Source organism: Schistosoma haematobium, assembly GCF_000699445.3.
Source record: "Schistosoma haematobium chromosome Unknown HiC_scaffold_164, whole genome shotgun sequence".
In the NCBI taxonomy this organism is placed as follows: Eukaryota; Metazoa; Platyhelminthes; class Trematoda; order Strigeidida; family Schistosomatidae; genus Schistosoma; species Schistosoma haematobium.
Genome location: NW_026137031.1, coordinates 1 through 21,302, shown reverse-complemented (window position 1 = coordinate 21,302; position 21,302 = coordinate 1). Strand labels below are relative to the sequence as shown.

General features: G+C 34.7%; 1 protein-coding gene across 1 annotated transcript; it reads left to right on the top strand.

Moving 5' to 3' along the window:
- Window positions 1–92: 92 nt before the first annotated feature.
- Window positions 93–15,761, top strand: MS3_00001004 (uncharacterized protein; the record flags this gene model as incomplete). Its single annotated transcript, XM_051208547.1, has 12 exons — window positions 93–973; window positions 1,557–1,921; window positions 3,769–3,913; window positions 4,897–5,158; window positions 6,351–6,421; window positions 8,318–8,414; window positions 9,641–9,820; window positions 10,494–10,571; window positions 11,042–11,416; window positions 11,872–12,113; window positions 13,297–13,490; window positions 15,451–15,761. Coding segments are annotated over exons 1-12 (2,517 nt in total), but the record flags the coding sequence as incomplete, so codon positions are not given.
- Between the last annotated feature and the right edge of the window lie 5,541 nt (window positions 15,762–21,302).

The window sequence follows — 21,302 nt, the reverse complement described above, 5'->3', positions numbered from 1 at the left end:
GAAAAGTTATTTTGTTATGTCTAATACAAATAATAAAATCACCTCTTACCTTTTCATACAAAATAATCCCCTCATTCATTTATCCTGTTTATTTTAACATTGCTATGGAATAAATAAATCCATTCTCTAATAGTTAAATTTTAGACATTTTCTATCCAAGCATACAATTACTACTTAAATATGTGAGAAAGGAATATTGGTGTAAATTCGAAATCGATTAATTCAAATTGGTTACCTTTTCCACTCCTTTTTAAAATCTTGAAATTAGGAACTTGTAATCTCAACCCTCTTATTGATACTACGAGTTTGTTTACTGTTTCTCTCTTAATTTCACTACTGATGTTTGTCGACTAGTTTGTAAGATAAATTAACCTTTTTTTATTATTATATGAAACATCAACTATTATTAATATCTATTGTTTCCACTTTTAGATGATTCAGATGGACAGTTATGTTTACCTCAAGTTGGAACTATTTTGACATTTGCATGTCCAAGACATTTAGCAATTCGTGCAGTTCATACAATTCATAAAATATCTTTAAATTGGTTAACTGTCAATAATGTTTCATCTAATGATATACCTAAAAATAGTTCACGAATTAAATCAAATCAATCCAATGTTGTGTGGGAAACCAAATATCATCCATTAGTTTTATCTTTATTAGCTTATTGGCAGTCAAATCTATTCGTTCGAAGACAATCTAACCTAACCTTAATCACCTTGACTAAAGATGCAATTGGACATCAAGGATTATTAAATGATTGTACTACAAATATGTTTGAAACGAATCAATCAATTTCATCAAATATATCTGGTAGAATAAATATTCCCACCGGAAGTAAATCAACTATTCCAGTTGGAACAGACAATTTACCTTGTGATCCTGCTTCATTAATCTCTTCAGGTACATCAGATCATGCTCATTGGGATGAACCAAGACTTTTATTGGATTGTTTATTAGACTGTTTCAAGTAAGTGTGTTGCATTATTGCGTTGATTAATATCTACGTTATTCTTTATTCCTTCAGATGATTTCCTTCTGCTTTATAACTTTAATAGGCACTTTTTTATATTTAAAACTTCATCTCATGTCAAGATTAGGCTACAGTTATGCACTACGTGTTTGCTTTCATCTTTTCTTATTGCCTTCTACCTCGGTGTAGACTTTAATTTTAATATATGCGACTTCAGTTTATGGAACGTGCAAACGTAGGAGGTTGTGAAAACGTAGTGATTTTTTTGTTCAACATCTATTTCTTAATTCGATTTCATCTCCAAAAACACATAAACAGATGCTATTTTTGGAATTTGCGTAGTTTGCAATCGGGATATCTGTCAGAAATTTATACTATTAAAGTGTTGTTTTACCAATGTGGTATTTTGGAATCCATGACGTCTTCATATCAGTGGGTTTTCATTTTACAAGAAAAAATATCCATTGTGTTCATGAATTTTATCCATTTTTAGTTAGGTATTATTTATTTTTAAGTAACTATTATTTATATTTTCATTGTTTACTATCTATGTTTTGATGTATTTTATGTTTTGTTAAAGATCTCATCCAGATGATTTTGATCTACTGTTTGTTATTACAATCGGTGTAACACGTCTACGGTATGTGGCAGATCTTTATCCACTACGTTGTTTATTAGTTAAGTTGATTTCTGAATCTGATCTTACATGGCATCGTCAATTATTCCTTCATTTTATCACCACTGTGAAAAACCGTTTGAACTTTTTGAATAGAAGTAATTCGCCTGAATTCAGTCCGATTGCTTTTGGAATGTATAATCCAATTTCAACAGAAGATATGTACAAATTATTAGCTCATCTTATTCTGCCATGCCTATCAAATGCTTTGGAACGTGGAGAAAATGAAATATTTTTTGGTGGACCTCCGAAACCTTTTGAAATGAATAGTAGGTTGCTTTTATATATATATATATATATATATATATATATATATATATATCCTAGTCAGTCCCTCATATGCAACGTAGATCCTGGAATATACGTAACACGTGGCCTGATCATCTCAGTAGGCTCTCCTTTCTGTTCTACCAATGTAACTGCTTAGGCAGATACATGTAAATTTGTATACATAGTTGGTGGTAACATGAAAGGGATACCTGTCGACCTTTAATTGTGTCAAAGAACATGTCGTTTTGGACAGGACAATCAATTTAGCTGCAGGATATGTTTTTGTCAATGCAGTTTTTAGTCTCATATTGATTGACCCTGTGACATTATCGCCTGTGAATTTGAGTTCAATAAAAACATGTTTTTATTTGTTGTAGTTTCTTTGGGTATTTCATCTTCACGTTTTCCATATTTCTCAATAAATTTCATTGGGTAGCCGTTATTCCTTAAACACTTTTTGACATTCATAACTTCCTCTTCTATTGTATCGGCAGTACATATTCTTTTTGTTCTGTGAAATAATGTTTTGACAAGTTTCTTTTTATAATTGATTGGACAAAAGCTGTTGAAATGGTATTTATCTCAATAATAAAGGGAACTATGTATATGAAAGTTCCGTACTTGTTGAAACTTTGCGGACCGAAACGGATATCTTTGGGAGAAGGCTAAGTGTCCATTTTTAGGTTCGACGTTTTCTAACCTTATCAATCTTTTATGGTAAGGCAGCATCGCTGTTATGTTGGTTGTCTGAGGTAAACACAATACTGCCGTCACACCTCTGTTTAGTCAGTAGTACGACTTTTCTCTGGGACCTTGAGTCTACTGCTTTTTCTCACTGATCTTCAACCGACCTGTCTGGCATGGTCGGACCTTTTAGGAACGACTTTTCCAGGCAGTGTAAGCCGATTGGTTCATCATAATAAGCAAGCCTGATCACCACGTCAAGGTAGCACCAACGGTCGGTCTGTATTTTATTGGGATCGGCACTGAAAAAGTTGAACTTTCGGAACTGTCTTACCTGAAGTTATTGTTTGTATTTTTGTTTTTTTAATTATTAAATACTGAAATTACTGTTTTTTGGATTCTCCTGCTTATAAGCTTTTTTTTTCGTGATTCAGAAACTTTTTATGTGTCCACGTTTCCTAGGATACTGTTAATTTATTACGGGCATATTACTCAGTGTCTATCCACTTGTGACGTAGCTATTCCGTCAGTGAAATTTCATAATTATCCTGATGTTCAGCGTAGATTTTACTTTCTATTATTGGATGGGTTTTAAGCCATGTCTGAATTGAGTACAATTGAAAGCCAATCTGTTCTCTTTCTTCATCTCTTGATTGTCGTAAAGTACTCAGGGACCAATAAGCTTTAAGATCTTGGTTGTTATTCATTAATCGGTGTGTCAATTGACACTTTGTTCATCTATCCTATTGGCAATACAAGTGAGCTGATCAGTAGTCAGAATTCTGATTACGTGATTTTCTTAGTTGTTGGTCTATAGCGTTAAAAGAAAAAGATCTGTTTAATTTGGTGCTATAATAGAATACAAACAGTGCTTTATTTATTTCTCTCTCTTCCACACTCATACACAATCACCTAATCATTTAATCTTCTTTTAACCCTACTAGATTGTTTCTATGAAATGTCAGAGAAAATACCTATTGTTCTGTGTAGATTGAGCCATAAGATATTTAAGGCCTAGTTTACATTGTTCACCTTAAAAATTGTACGATAACATACTAATACTCAACTAACACAATTTTTATCGTACTAATGGTTTCTAGCTACATAAATTGTTGCAGTTTTCACATTGAATTTCATAATTATATCTTTTTTATATTTTTAGACTATGATTTAGTACACTTGTTCACCTCAGTTTTACTTGAAGATCCAGCTGTTCAAACATGTACTGAACTTCGTGTTATGTATTACCAAATGGCTAGTTTATTTGTTTATCATACACCGAATTATGTTCACATGGGAAGTGCTTGGTAAGCAGTTTATTTTGACTATTTCATCCTGCTAAACAAACTCTCTAAGTAAAAGGTAGAGCGGCAGTTTAGTCATTAAAGCATTTTGCTTTTAACTAGTAAGTCACGGATTTTGTATAATGCACCACCATATGCTGGGCAGTATTAATAACCATCATACCAACAGTCTGGATGACCACCAAGTACATAAACGTTTGCTTGATAAGTGACGTTCTGAAGAAACTGCATTTCCACTGGTCTTGAGATTAACTCAAAACACTATTTATGGGAAATTCCAAGATGTAACAGTAATTATATGTTTATTACTAGTATGGTAAACTCAGTTAATTTTGTTTCTGCATCAGTTCTTCTGACGAGATCAAAGGTGATTTATCTCATTTCGTATTCTTTTGCTTGATGTGTAATTAGAATAAATGTTTGCTAAGTCAGTCTAATGTTATCATCATTATATTGACAAGAAATTAATGTAAACAGAATTAATATACTGATAAAGTCACTCCTGTCCTCCTTCATGAATTAAGGGACTTTCTGATCAATAAATATCTTTGTATTATATATCCAAGCAGAACAAAAGAAATTAATGTTTACTCGGACAGTTCAATGTTAATTCTTTTGTGTTGTCTCTTTTTTCTACGTTATGTGAATAGAACTAAAAAGGCACCGTAGTTTCCACCGCTGTTAATGAAGTAATTTTTGTTAAAAAGCTAGATGTTCGGAGGGGTTTAAGTAGATTCGATGCAACTACATGATCATCATACCTAAAATATAATGTCACTAGATTATTAAATTTATAACGACTGTTAACGTCAAATAATCATTAATACTTATCCATTAATTATTAAGCTAATGAAATAACTTACAAACTTACTTCATGAAATATGTATTACAAATGCATTCCAAGGGTACGTGTACTCTATTTTTTTGTAAGTGAACCAATAACATAGTATATGATTAGTACTTTTTTGTCTTTTTACGTTTTTCAGTGACCAAAGTTATCGCCTTCGTAAATTCACTGAGTTTGCCCGTCCTTGTTTAACAAGTAGTTTAACTGCTGTGGATCTTCAAGAAAAATATACTGGTCTTCAATTATTATCCCATTTAATTGCAAAATTCAATGTGTTACGTACAGCTACTGTACAAGTGTTTCAATGTTTAGCAAAAGGCGCACATACAGAAACAAAGAAAATTGTTAATCCTGCATTGGATATTCTAATTCCAGCCTGGATACAGGGACCTGAAGACCAGGTAAAAAAACAGACGGAGGGAATACTTTTATATAGCGTTCGTTCTCAATCTTTGTTGTATTTTGATAAGTAGTTATAAAGACATAATTTATTTATTATGATAGAAACAAACCATCTCAACTAAGCGAGGACGATATTATATTCATGTAAGATCAATTGAAGCATAATTGAAAGTAACATTTGTTAAATTCTAGAGTTATACTGTCCCCTGCATTAACTAATAAAGTGTTTAATGTAATACATATATTGGTTATCTGTTTATACTATTTATGAGTTTCTTCGAGATCGGGGAAGAGGTGAGGAAGGGGATTGATAAACTGCTTTTCATAATTCCTCATTTTCCATAGTTTTTAATTTCATAGTATGAATGATCTTTACTGAAGTATTATTTTCAATCTTTGAAAATGACAGCTGACGATGAACGTTTTTGTTTCAAATAACTGTTAAGTTAGATATTATTTAAAACTATTTAATCATCCAATACAGATTGTAATAAATTTAAGTTGATTGTTTAGTTATTTTCATTTTTCATTGGAATACAGTCGGAATATTGTTTTCACAGTAGTAAATCAGTATACAAGAGTTTTGCAACAGTAACGCTTATCATTAACTGTCACTCCTCTTGAGGTAGTAAAAAGTATAATAGTTATTCTAAAATGAACCCTGGTTTTTAAACTATAAAAATTGTTGTTGTTGTTTACTTTGAAAATTTTCTACGTAATGAATGCTAGGATACACTTACTGTAACAACCTTCTGATGGTGCAGTACTTTTGTTTGTTTTCATTAATTATTTCAATTTCAAACGTTGATTCATATTTTCTCAATGACCTCTGCTGTTATTTGATTGGTTGTCCTCACGCTTAGTTTACTAATTTTACTGTTTCAAGATCATTTTCTGCTGCTATAAATATGATATTGTTATACTTCAAATTTACTGTCTTAAATGTCTCGCTTTTCTTCTTTTCCTGACTTGTCTTTATCTTCAGTCGCTTTGGATATTATTGTTGAAGTACTGTGTGGCAGTTATTAGGTCTGTTAAGTCCGTATAGATCCATTCACATGTTAAAAGAATATACCAGTCGTTCGCAATTATTAATTACCGTAGGCAGTCTTGAAACTGAATATAGTCGTAACTGTGAAATAATTATTTTCGAAAGAACTGCAATGTTTTTGATTACTTTTCGTATTTTAGAAAGCACTTGCGTTGGCAACAAAAAAAATTATGCTAGAAGATCATGGTATTCAATCGTGTGTTCATATTCTGTAAGTTGTTCTTCTTTAACTTTCTTCCTGGTGTCAGTTTTCACTGGTTTATTTACTCTGGTGTTTTGTAGGAGTATTTTTATAGTTTGTAGACAGTTTTTGTAGAGAAATTATTTGTAACCACAAATTAGCATATCATCAAACTTAAGGATTACTGGATTACTGTTGTGTGATAGTTCGATACTCTCAGAACTGCTCATTCACGGCTTCAAATGAGATTTAACCTAAATACGCTTAAAGAACTAAGCCAAAATCCAGTGGTCTACATTTTAAATTTTAGTTACTTAGTGATATATCACAATCCTTAGTCAATTTCGTTGACAAGTGACTGTCCTACTTTTCGCCTGATTAACTTCACTGATCATTTCTCATCAAAAATTTGGGAAATGAATCTTGAAGCCACTAGACACTAATGGGTATACAATTATTATTCTCCAAAGATGGTCTTCTTTTTATAGTTTAAAACTATAGGCTATGAAAACCATTTTCACTAAATCTGTAAGATGTATTTATGAATCCACCTAAAAATATTTTGATTTTGAAGATTCGAGGTTATTCACTTTGATAATGTTTAGGTTGTTACGAAATAAATATGAAGGAGTATACATGTAAAAATAGTTATCATATCGGTGAACTTTATTTTTCTGAAGTTCTAGTTGTCTATAATTAATGTTTTCTCAGTTGGGTCAACTGTCAGATTCAAGATCCACACTAACTGGATTGTATTATAAATTCTCATACAAACAGTTTGAGTAAAAATTGAAGCAACAAAATTGTTGATTATATACTCAACCAGTTTCTTGATAATGATAATACTATTTGAAATTCTGTAAATTAACACAAATCTACCTCTACTTGTTGGTACCTATTTCTTAATGTATTTGGAACCTTAAGAAATTGTATTTCCCCTCTGTTATTTGAATCGTTATTTTCAAGCACTGTGATAATTGATTATACATGAATTTCTTCTAGTATCTTTGTGTATGGCCATATACTTATTGATTCATCGTAATTGAAACTATACTTGTGTTTGTCTCGGTGATATTCGTAGTATTTCTTAGCAGATTTTGCGTTAGATATACAATTATCAGTTGTTTACTGAACACGATTGTATGTTGTAGAGCCCAATGATTTAAGCCTAAAAACTCTTAGATTTTAAAACTCAGATCGGAAATTCGGTTTAAGCAACTGAATAGTGCTAATAGCTTTCAAAATAAGTTATAGCTTTAAACTGAATACACTAACTTTCCCTTGAACAATTGTCTAGATGTTCAATTATTTATAATTGTGAATATAAATGGTATCCATAGATTACTAGTATTCGATCATATGTGCCTTAACAGCATTGTTCGTATATGCCTATCCTGACCATTTCAATCCTGCGGTGCTAATGTGACGATATGAAGTGATGCAAGTATGTGCTTTGTTCTTTGTTACCTATAATCGATTGTTGACGGATAAGTATTTATTCAACAACTTTATTCTTTTCTTGATTGAATCATATCATCTATCTGTAATGTTCTATTTGTTACTTTCACTGATACTACTATTATCTGTATTATTTTGGCGTTCATTATGATAATTTCATCTCTTTATGCTGATACTATACGACAGAATAATAGATCAATACACATTTGATCAGGTTCTTACTATCCTACGACTGATTCACCAGTTTGTTTTCATTGGTCACATTAGTCATGTACATATTTTTTTTATTTAGCTATACTACTGATTACAATTTTATGCTTTGGAAATCATAGATTTTTGATATTTGTTATTTATCTTTACGTATTCTTTCGTTCTCCTCTTTTAAATTTTCACATTCTAGGTAGTTTATTTGTAAATATCACTTGTTTTTTTGTTACTCAACTTTTTTTTTTTTTTTCGCTGTTAAAGAGGAATAATTGTTCGACATTCAGATTTGTATTATCCAATACGTCATCAAATATTACCTCATATTATACTCATTATATCTCGACTTTCTGTTCAACAGGTGAGTAAACTATGTTCACAGTTTTCTTTTTTATTTGAAATCTAACTTTATGGATTTTAACTAGTTATTTCAGAATTTCTGTTGTATAAGTTCCTTTACTGATTATTCTATTTCAATAATTCACACAACTCATATAGAGGTATGGGGGTTGTGGAGATTGTTAAGTTTTTGGTTGAGATCATGAATTAATTGATGTTAGACCACCGTTGGAAACCTGGAAGCACTGGACGGCCGTTTCGTCCTAGTATGGGACTCCTCAGCAGTGCGCATCCACGATCTCGCACCCCGCGGGATTCGAACACAGGACCTACTGGCTTCGCGCCTGAGCACTTAACCATTAGACCACTGAGCCGGCATCCAATGGTGTTAGGTGTCTAACATCAACCAATCCACGAAATTGCGCAACCACCTTCCATTGTACTGAGGTAGATACCTGTCTCTACCCGACACGGATTAGCTCCACTGGTCACGACTTCTCACTAGAACTCCGAGAATTCCCTCACGAAGCTAGTCACTAGTGAGCACATGTTAATTATCAGTATGGGGGTTGTGGACATTGTTAAGTTTTTGATGGTCGCGCAATTTCGTGGATTGGTTGATGTTAGACACCTAACACCATTGGATGCCGGCTCAGTGGTCTAATGGTTAAGTGCTCATGCGCGAAGCCTGTAGGTCCTGTGTTCGAATCCCGCGGGGTGCGGGATCGTGGATGCGCACTGCTGAGGAGTCCCATACTGGGACGAAACGGCCGTCCAGTGCTTCCAGGTTTCCAACGGTGGTCTAACATCAATTAATTCATGATCTCAACCAAAAAAATCATATAGAGGTGTTGGAGTACTGGTATTGAAAATGTGATTTACTTTTTACTGATTATACTATGACAAATGGAAATCTCCGATTATTAAGGTGCTAAATTTTGTAACATGTTCTAGTGTGAAACACTTTCTCAACTGCTTTAATTTAGACAGTCGAACAGTAACATTATTTTACAAAAAAAATGTTTCAAAGTTTAGTAAATGTACCCTAGTTACATTTTTAGTTGTTCTGAATTTTTGATTTACAGTCAGTAAGTCAAAAGCAAACTTAGAACCTGATTCAAATATCCATCGTCTCAAGTTAATGATTTACACCGACGTAAAAATATAAAAATGTTTGTATTACTGATCACAATGGCATGTTATGGTTATTTACTTATAATGAGCTTTTCGTTCCACATTATGTTTTAGTTACCCCTTGAACAACGTCGATTAGCTTTAGATATGATCTATACTACAGCTCAATGGGATGTTCGGTGTCGCCGTGAAATAACTGAGAATTATTCAAAGGAGATAACTGATGATTTAAATCCAGGAGATAATAATAATTCATCATTAACAGAGAATTTGAATATCCAAACTTCAGCTAAAGTAAGTATATATATATATATATATATATATATATATATATATATATATATATATATATATATATATATAGTTAAAATTTTCAATGTATCGTAATATCAACCAATAGGTTGGAGATTGCAACTTGACCTTTCCACCAACTTTGGTTTCAGATGTAGAGTGCAGAAAATCAAAATTAATTACACACATCTGTGTTTAGCAGTTCATTTATATTCAATAATTCTTAAGTCAACATGAAGAAAAATATACTTTTATAGATTACTAGGTTTGGATTACTACTTTACGAATTGCAGGGTGTTTAATTATTGTCATTATTTTGATAAATGTAAGTCCTGTTATGTGCCTGATTATTTATCGAATCTTTGTTTACAAACCTATAATCTATCCTCTAAAAGTCTGTATTGATGCACAGGGCATTAAAACGGAAGTTTTAACGCACCACTTGTTAGCTTAGTGTTAAAAGTTTCGGTTTGTTATGCTTTATTTAGATGTCTGTCTTCATCAAAAACGCAGTCTCACGATGGCCAAATGGTGAAAAACAACATATTACTATATTAAAATTCAGTGGTATGATGTTGACCACAAAAACACATAGCCATTCACGGTTTACATAAACTTTATTACTGTATTTTTGTTACTAACATTCGATCGTGTATTTCCTAAAAATTCATTCTAGACTGAACCAACCAACTCTCCTATTGATAAGCCCCAGCGTGATCAACTTGTAAATCTTTTAATTCGCTTCGCCTGTCAAGTAAGTTTTATGATATTGTTTCTGTAATATATTCAGATATTATTGAACTTGGATTAACTAATTTTACAATGCAACAATATATTCATTAGAATGGATAAATTGCGGGAGAGCTTTTTGTTATATTTTGGACTCATCAGTTAGATATACATGTATCTGAGTGCTGATTTTTACACTAAGACTTGAACACAATACCCATCGCTTCAAATACCAATGCTTCGTTCTTTTAGCTCCTGATTAGTTTGAAATGGTAAATATCGGATCTCCTAATTTATCAATCTGTTAAGTGGCAATTCTGAACTCAGTGAATAGTTGGTGGTACGAAACTTTTTAATGATATTCAAAATCGGTAGATCATAGCATTCTGTGTAGGTGTATATCATAGGAAGCGTATTTCAATGAATAGGAATCATTTTCTAAGGTATATATTTGTAGATACCAATGATACACCTGATAATTTTCGCAATTTTTAGGCTATTGACGCTAGTCAAAGTGGAAGTTTGTCTGAACAGTCTGTATCCCGAACGCTAGCTCAACTAGAATTCGCTCTTCGCTCTGATGTATGGGGTGGTGAAACCTGTGAACTTAGACTTGCATTTATTGACCGTTATTTCTCTCCGGACGATTCATCGTCTTCACACTCGATGTCGAGTACACCATCTGGAGGAGTTCCAGCTAATAGTCTCAATACACACGGAATACACATGAGTGGGACATCAAACACTACACCGACGTCTACTCCCTCTGGACCCCACGCAAATGCATCATCTACTAGTGCTCTTGGTGCAACACAAGCCACCAGTTTATTAATGACTTTGGAGGTTCTTCGTGTCTTGTTCTCAACTTTGGTACGTTATTTACATGTTCTTAATCATGGTACTAGTTTTTCAATATTCTATATTCAGAGATACATTTACTTATATAGACTTCCTGATTGTAGGTTTCATTACCAAGGTTTGACTTGATAATTTCGAAAAAGTTTAGCATTGGGTAGATTGCTATAACTAAATAATATATTTGTAATGTCCATATGAGTAGAAAAATTAGATTTTTCGGCGTTTCGTGACTCAGTGTAAGCCACTTCTTCAGAGAATAAATATTAAAGTCAAAATTTTGATTTGGTTATTTATTCTCTAAAGAAGCGGCTTAAACTGAGTCACGAAAAGTCAGAAAATCCTATTTTTCTACTCATTTGAATGTTAAAAATATGTTACTTATTTAAGACTTCCTGATTATTCTCAGAGCCTTCGAAGTTTAATAAACCACTAACTGCATTTGTCAAATGTTTTCTTTTTTATTATAGGAAAGCCCAACTTTATTAATCAATGTGAAACATTTCAGTGTTGGATTATGTAATGTATTAACACGACAATTGACTAATGTTCGTTTAATTCGTTCTTGTGCTGGTCTTATACGTGCTATGCTTGAACGTTATCCAGCTGAAGCATCACATCGTCAGAAAGTTACTGCTTATCCTGAATTATATGATATTTATTCAACAGTTTTAAAAGCAATACAAGATTCATTCACAATGTTTAGTGAAAAGTAATGCATTAAATAACTATCTTTATTTATAATTATTTTTACATGTAATTTTACATATTCAGTTATTAATTTCTTTCTATGGAACTTCAGGCATACAAATATGTCTATCAAATGGAGTGGAGTAGAAAATTGACATAATAATATAAACCGTAGTAAAACTGCATACTAAGAAAACGGTTTCGTTCAAATATAAATGAAAAATGTAATAAAGGAAATTATATCTGGAAATTTTTCCGAATTAATAATATGAAGTGAAGCATTCGACTGGGTTGATTGGATATTCGTAAGTTACTAGTATTCGATCATAGGTGTCTTTGAATCAGTGCCTATGTATTTTGGAATCATCGAGTAAGCATTACTGAAGTAAGGCAATGGGTACCAGGTAAAGAGAGATGGCAAATCGACTGATGTGGTGATGAATATTTGATCAACTGAGGTGGCTACTACATGTGTTAAGTGTAACCAATCACCACGTTTCTGCACGGATGTGGTTGTCTAGTGTCGCAGTATGTTTGAAGAAAACTAGAAGTGGTTTAACGAAAACGTGGATTCAGTCCATGAAGTAACTGACAGTTGGATTTCTCCATATTAATAGGTGCAACTTATGTTGTTGATGTTGGTGTGATTATCGTAACCAATGGTTAGAAACTTAGAATGAAATGGCTCAAAATTGTTCACACTGGCTCTGGGGCATTTAATCTTTGCTATCGTTCAGAACCTGAGTCCTGAGATCTTATTTTTCTTTGTTACATGTAGTCGGTTCTATCACTGTAAATACTGTTAGTACTTGTCTTCAAATAATTTTATCTCACTGAATTGATGCTCATATGTATCAGCTTCTACGCAGCGTATCACTAACTGACTGACGAACTGAAATAACTAAATGCCAGTGTTATCGATTATAAATAGGGTTACCAATGCAACCACGGAGGAAAGTGTTTCACTCGTGTTACAATGTTAAGTATGGATTTTTCAAAAGTATGAATTAGAGTTGTTTTATGTGAATTGTATTTAATTTTTATTAAGAAAAGTAACGTATTATATGTAGAAAAATCGACTAGATTTGGCTATGGGTTATGGTTATGAATAAATTAGCTATTTTAATTGACATTTATACAGTATCACTACTTTCAATACCTATATATGACTGTCAAATCATATTACGTACTAATTACTTTTCTAGTGTTTCTAAAGCAACTTTATTAACACGATTACAGTCGGCATTTCTTCTGTTCACATCAACACAAGTTCAGTCTAATCCACATGCATTTGTTGATCGATGTATTGTACAACTAGTTAAACTTGTTAATCGTCTTATACAAGATTTAGTTACACCGAATTGTAATTCTAATGCTCAAGAATCTGGTACATCAGCACGTAAGTAATTTTCTCATAATTCCGATTTTAATAAAAAAGTTTAGTTTTGGTTACAAAGTTTGATTTTTTAGTAAGTATTAAGTAATTATCATTGTTGCAATATGTTGTAACGTGTGGATTGCACAGTTATGATAAACAGCGTTTATATCGATCGATTACAGTGACACGTAAAACACGTACGGACGACCTAGAGTCCCGATTGGTCCCGCTTCCCTGTCTAGTCCAGCCAGTTGAGCCTAGAACGCAAGTCACAGCCTCTGAGTTATGAATCATATTTCAAACATACTCTATTTATATACTAACCAAACAGACCACATCGTACCATAAAAATAGAAAACAACCTCTGTACAATATTTAACGAGTGAAATAAATAACGGCCAATAGGAAATGTTCATTTAACGTTCAAGGACATCATTAGACTTAACATGATAATGATTAGCACATTATTCCTCAGCATCCATAACACAATGTAGAATTCTCCGGTTACTGACTTCCTAACCGCTTCCTGTATCCCCAGATTATTTGTACTTGTGAACTTGAACAATTGAGAAAATATGCGAAATATGGCTAAAAGCTCTACTACAAGGTTGATCTGTGTGCAAAACATCAAGTTTATTTATAAATATTCCGATGACTTGAATCTTCTAGAAACTTTTGATCACGTCCTATATATGGTAACATCTTAAGTAAGGCGTGACACATAATCCTTCATTCTTTTAGCCATTTCTGTGAAACTTCTTTTCAACGTTGATTGGATAGAACTTTTTCAACTTTTTCCTATGCTTCTAGAGAGGGATATTTGAGAATTCTGAACAGATGTTTTTTTCGTTTTCCTCTCACCTTTCTCATCTATATGAAGTACGGAAATGCTTTTCATCCATACATTACCTACTTTGGATAGTTGGAATTTTCGAGCTCCTTATGATGCGATCCCGTACTATTTTTCATAGACTATAATCATATTATTATCTCTTATACAGATCCACTTAACGAAATTGTCCGGGAGAAAAATGTTTTTCCCGCTGATTTGTCCTGGCCCATCTTGAAGTATAATGTTATCTATAAATGAATAAATCTGAAAAAATTAGTGATCTGTTTGTATATTGTGTGTATAGATGTAATGTGTAGGATATATTGATTGTTTTAAGTAATAAAGTGTCTACAAAGTAGCTATATTTATTATTTTGTTTACAAGCACCTAATCGAATGGTTATGTTTGGTTTAGCTTGGTAGTAGATTAATGTATACTTCTGACTAAATGTTACTACACTACTACTCAAAGTTATGTACTTAAACTATTGAGTCATAAGTTTTTCAATTGTTTTAAACGTAATTTACTTACTTTATTATACTGATAACTTATCATATCCCTCCTTCTGTATGAATGATAACAACTTTTAATTCACTTTTAATTATCGTTACGATTAGTAGATTTATCACTGTATTGAAATATTCACATTTTGTTGTTAATTCATTTGTATCTGAGCTTGATTTACTTCACTTGTTGTAACCATAGTTATATGTATTGAAAATTTCAGTTACAATATATGAAGTTCGACTTAAAAAATGTATAATTTTTATTTACTAATGTTTGAAGTTGATTTTTAATGAATGAAATTAACCTATCTTTTTTATCCTTTGGTTTCGTTCATAGACATTACTTGATGTAACGAAGTTTTCATCAACTCAATAATCAAAGCCCAATCTATAGTGTATTAGAATGTTATTGAGACAGCATAATTAACTGAACAAACAAAATTTGGATGGGTATTAGTCCCTTTCAATATTTTTCAATCCCTCTTTTCGTAGTTTTGCACAGGTTACTGTTGAAGCAGTGTATAATATTGAAGGATCATACAGAAAACCCTTAAAATATTCATTAATTTTATATCTAATGTTGTCATATTGCTTTCATAATTTAATTGTTATAATAATGATTATTTGTATATTATTTTAACAGAGCTTACTGACTTACTAATTATGGGTCTTGAAATGATCAAGTCACGGTTGAATGTTGTTAGTCATGAAATGCGTAAAACTATCTTTGGTCCAGATTTATGTTTAATTATGGATAGAGCGCGCGATCCTCGTTTATTCTGTGCTGTTTTACAAGTTTTACGTGATTGGATAAATGTACCGAAATCAGAAGAACATTTCGCTCCAACAGCTCGTGAAAAAGTCAACTTTTTCTATAGACTTTGGCAAGCTTATCCACGTTGGATTGACAATTCACCTGATGTTGCCAGAGAAATTCTTGAATGCGTGTACGATGTAGGTTGTTTTTTTTGTTTGACTAATTGATTTCTAATGGATGGATATTTCATGTGCTTAAAACCTAAATTTTACCTATTAAGTTTTACTTTTCATGTTGACTTGTCTTTATTATTGCATTTTTATTTGTTACCTATTTGATATCTGTGCTTTAATTTATGTGATTACATCATGTACTGTAATTTAAAATTGTAAACACAGTACAGAAACCTATACGATATTAGAAGTATATTTTCAAAGGTAAACCTATTGACAGTTAAATAAATCAAAAGTTTATGAGACATTATCACTTTACATGTACACCACAAAGCTTCATTTATTTTTCATATTTTCACCCATCTCAACAAATACTCTTGTGTTGATTGTGTGTGAGTTACACTGATCTGTTTCTTAAAACTGGTTTGACTGCTTTAGGTTAGTTGTACAATTATTATGTAACCCATCTTGCTCGTTTTCTAGTTTTATTTAATTCCTGTCTAATTGTTGTAAAGTATAAAGTACAAAAATTTGTATTTCATAGTTTTCCTAGTACCTGACTTTTGTACAGATATTTTGGTATCACTTTCTAAATGATCTAATCTGTAAACAATTTTACTAATACTGTTTCATCATTTCAGTCAGTCACAGTAATCAGTTTTGATCATATGTGATATTACGTTAGCTTTTGTTCTGTTTGTTAATTTTATCGAACTTGTTAACAAATAACGAGAATATGCAAGAAAAAAATTCGTTTTTGTTACTATTCTTTTATTGTTTTTTCTTTCTGTACTCAGATATACATTAGTTTCTTTCTTCTATTTAGGTAAGTGTTGTAGAAATTGTTGGATTTGATTCCAATTCAGTGATTTGAAGGTTGAGCCCTCGTTGCCAGTTTGGAAAGTCTTTAGTTTGATCTTAAATACAGTTTTGTGTGTACACTGCTGAGGAGTCTCATAATGGGATATAGCGACTGTCCAATGCTTCCTGATTCTCAATGTTGGTTTAGCTAATGTCAATTCCTAATGCAAAACTGCAAGATATTTCTTTACTTTGTGGAAAACATATATATACATATATATATATTTACTTAGATTCCATTGTTTCATTTGTTTTTTTATTCTCCCGTTAATATTTTCGCTACATTCTAACTTCTTTTCATAGGTTTATGCCAGTACAAGTGTATTTAAAAATCATGATCTTTATATGAAATTGGAACAAGCATTTTGTTGTGGCCTTATATCACCATTTCCTGATATTAATGAACGTTTCATTTCATTGTATTTGGAAGCATCTCAAATCCGTTATCCAACTAATAGTTATTCACGTAGAATAGATGTTAATGTATCAAATTGCAATAATGAAAATATTCCTTTATCATCATCAACTGATCCGATTGATTCTTATTCTGACAAAGAAATTTTATCTGCTGATCAGTCAATTTCACCAAATTATTCTTGTGCTTCCCTATTAGTCCGACTATTATTTCTTCTTGTTTCCAACACTTGGGATGAAGCTCATTTTCGTGATGGATTTTGGCTATCTGTATTTTTAGACGTAAGTTATTTACTCATTCTGATTTTCTCTTCTTTTTTTCTCTCTCTCTCTCTCTCTATATATATATATATATATATATATATATATATATATATATATATATAACATATCCTGTTTTCATGTACATGTAATGTAATAATGTTTTTCTTCACTCAATCGGTGGTGAAACTTGTTATCAATAGCAAGTCTATTTTTATTTTGTTTCTCTTTCCAAATGCTTTATGCTTTTAAGTATATAACTACAGATCTTGTAATTTAAATTATAACTAGTTACATTATTTCATTCTTTCATCCTGAAAATTGAAATATTTTGGCTATCATGTTTAACTCTATTGATGAGCTCCTACTTAGCCTCTTTCACAGTAATCTTTTCTTATGTTTCCCACTGCGAATATTGAACGTCGGCTATTTCAGTAGGATGTTTGATCTAACTGACATTTTCTTTCCTTTTTGATATATTTTTCTACTCTTAGGTACTGTTGTGCGATGTGGATACAACCGCTCCACCAGTGTTGTCCATAAATGCTCAATGCTTCAATAACATTTTCAATTATTTTTCGAAATTACCTAATGTTTCAATAAATGAAATATCAATTGATGGTTTGACCCACGAACAAACTACCACTCAACAATCATGTGATCCACTTCAAATTAACGAATTCAAAGTCCTTATCGAATCACAAATTAAAGGGCTAAATGAATTACATAAAGTAGGTTTATTTGTTTCAGTTAAAACATTTCGAATGCTTTTTTCTTTGGTATTTTACTATGAGGTTTTCCAAAACAAATTTTAACATCACTTTTTAATTACTTCTTATCGTTACGATTCGACATCTCTCTCAGTACTATGTCATAGTAAATATTTAGAAATAGTGTGTATTTTTCTATAGAGCAACATCGAATAAATGACAATTTAGAAAAGTCATCATTTTTTTGCATCAAACGTGATAGGTCTTAATGAAGAGATCACAATTTATACATTATACTTTAATTTACTGTAATCGAATGGTATAAGCGTATGAGTTAACTGAACATTTCATTGGCCATTAAGAATAGTAGATATTCGTGGGTTACTAGTATTCGATCATAGGTGTCTTTGAATCAGTGCCTATGTATTTTGGAATCATCGAGTAAGCATTACTGAAGTAAGGCAATGGGTACCAGGTAAAGAGAGATGGCAAATCGACTGATGTGGTGATGAATATTTGATCAACTGAGGTGGCTACTACATGTGTTAAGTGTAACCAATCACCACGTTTCTGCACGGATGTGGTTGTCTAGTGTCGCAGTATGTTTGAAGAAAACTAGAAGTGGTTTAACGAAAACGTGGATTCAGTCCATGAAGTAACTGACAGTTGGATTTCTCCATGTTAATAGGTGCAACTTATGTTGTTGATGTTGGTGTGACTAACATAACCAATGGTAGTAGTAGTAGTAGTAGTAGTAGTAGTAGTAGTAGTAGTAGTAGTAGTAGTAGTAGTAGTAGCAGTAGTAGTAAAGTAGCAGCAGCAGCAGCAGCAGCAGCAGCAGCAGCAGCAGCAGCAGCAGCAGCAGCAGCAGCAGCAGCAGCAGCAGCAGCAGCAGCAGCAGCAGCAGCAGCAGCAGCAGCAGCAGCAGCAGCAGCAGCAGCAGCAGCAGCAGCAGCAGCAGCAGCAGCAGCAGCAGCAGCAGCAGCAGCAGCAGCAGCAGCAGCAGCAGCAGCAGCAGCAGCAGCAGCAGCAGCAGCAGCAGCAGCAGCAGCAGCAGCAGCAGCAGCAGCAGCAGCAGCAGCAGCAGCAGCAGCAGCAGCAGCAGCAGCAGCAGCAGCAGCAGCAGCAGCAGCAGCAGCAGCAGCAGCAGCAGCAGCAGCAGCAGCAGCAGCAGCAGCAGCAGCAGCAGCAGCAGCAGCAGCAGCAGCAGCAGCAGCAGCAGCAGCAGCAGCAGCAGCAGCAGCAGCAGCAGCAGCAGCAGCAGCAGCAGCAGCAGCAGCAGCAGCAGCAGCAGCAGCAGCAGCAGCAGCAGCAGCAGCAGCAGCAGCAGCAGCAGCAGCAGCAGCAGCAGCAGCAGCAGCAGCAGCAGCAGCAGCAGCAGCAGCAGCAGCAGCAGCAGCAGCAGCAGCAGCAGCAGCAGCAGCAGCAGCAGCAGCAGCAGCAGCAGCAGCAGCAGCAGCAGCAGCAGCAGCAGCAGCAGCAGCAGCAGCAGCAGCAGCAGCAGCAGCAGCAGCAGCAGCAGCAGCAGCAGCAGCAGCAGCAGCAGCAGCAGCAGCAGCAGCAGCAGCAGCAGCAGCAGCAGCAGCAGCAGCAGCAGCAGCAGCAGCAGCAGCAGCAGCAGCAGCAGCAGCAGCAGCAGCAGCAGCAGCAGCAGCAGCAGCAGCAGCAGCAGCAGCAGCAGCAGCAGCAGCAGCAGCAGCAGCAGCAGCAGCAGCAGCAGCAGCAGCAGCAGCAGCAGCAGCAGCAGCAGCAGCAGCAGCAGCAGCAGCAGCAGCAGCAGCAGCAGCAGCAGCAGCAGCAGCAGCAGCAGCAGCAGCAGCAGCAGCAGCAGCAGCAGCAGCAGCAGCAGCAGCAGCAGCAGCAGCAGCAGCAGCAGCAGCAGCAGCAGCAGCAGCAGCAGCAGCAGCAGCAGCAGCAGCAGCAGCAGCAGCAGCAGCAGCAGCAGCAGCAGCAGCAGCAGCAGCAGCAGCAGCAGCAGCAGCAGCAGCAGCAGCAGCAGCAGCAGCAGCAGCAGCAGCAGCAGCAGCAGCAGCAGCAGCAGCAGCAGCAGCAGCAGCAGCAGCAGCAGCAGCAGCAGCAGCAGCAGCAGCAGCAGCAGCAGCAGCAGCAGCAGCAGCAGCAGCAGCAGCAGCAGCAGCAGCAGCAGCAGCAGCAGCAGCAGCAGCAGCAGCAGCAGCAGCAGCAGCAGCAGCAGCAGCAGCAGCAGCAGCAGCAGCAGCAGCAGCAGCAGCAGCAGCAGCAGCAGCAGCAGCAGCAGCAGCAGCAGCAGCAGCAGCAGCAGCAGCAGCAGCAGCAGCAGCAGCAGCAGCAGCAGCAGCAGCAGCAGCAGCAGCAGCAGCAGCAGCAGCAGCAGCAGCAGCAGCAGCAGCAGCAGCAGCAGCAGCAGCAGCAGCAGCAGCAGCAGCAGCAGCAGCAGCAGCAGCAGCAGCAGCAGCAGCAGCAGCAGCAGCAGCAGCAGCAGCAGCAGCAGCAGCAGCAGTAGTAGTAGTAGTAGTAGTAGTAGTATTAATAGTAATAGTGAGTTTTTCAACAATACTACCAATGCAATTATACAACGTGTAGAAAACACATTTTGTAATCACATGTTATTATCACAGGATCCAAATTGAAATAATGAAAATACTTAAATAAGTACGCTACTGATGAACATATAAGAGGAAAACAATTAAAGTTTGTTTTTCAAAAAACCAATGAAAAGATCGATTTGGTTTACTAAGAATATAATCACAATGGATTTATCTATACTAAAAACATATAACATGAAAGTATTACTTTGACACGATTACAGATTGACCGAAACGAAAACAATCTATGAAGTAGATTTCAATAAACACATACACACACACATCTTCACAGTCAATTAAACAACTTCGCAACGGAAAAGTGAGTATACCGTGCAGCAGTCAGCTCTGTATTATTCTCTCTCCTTCTTCACGGCTAAGTAACATGATCTATGAAAGTAGATTTGTATGAACTGCAGGTTATTGAAGCATTATTCGTATGTATTATAGAATAACGAGTGAGTAATGCTGAGATTAAACGCAGAGTAATAGATAATGGTAAATCGACTGATAAGATAGTGAACGAACACTGACTGAAGTGGTTTGAACATTTATCTTATATACTCAACCAAAGCCTACTTCAAAGCAGGATATTAACTGGTGTCGGAGTAGATTGAGAGAAAGTTATCGGCTGGACAAACCAAGATATAGCATTAGTTCATGGGGTTATTGACTGTTGGATTGACTCACATTGATAGGTATAGTTTATCTGATTGGTGACTAAGCAATGAACGTAATCAATAGTTGATGTTTAATAA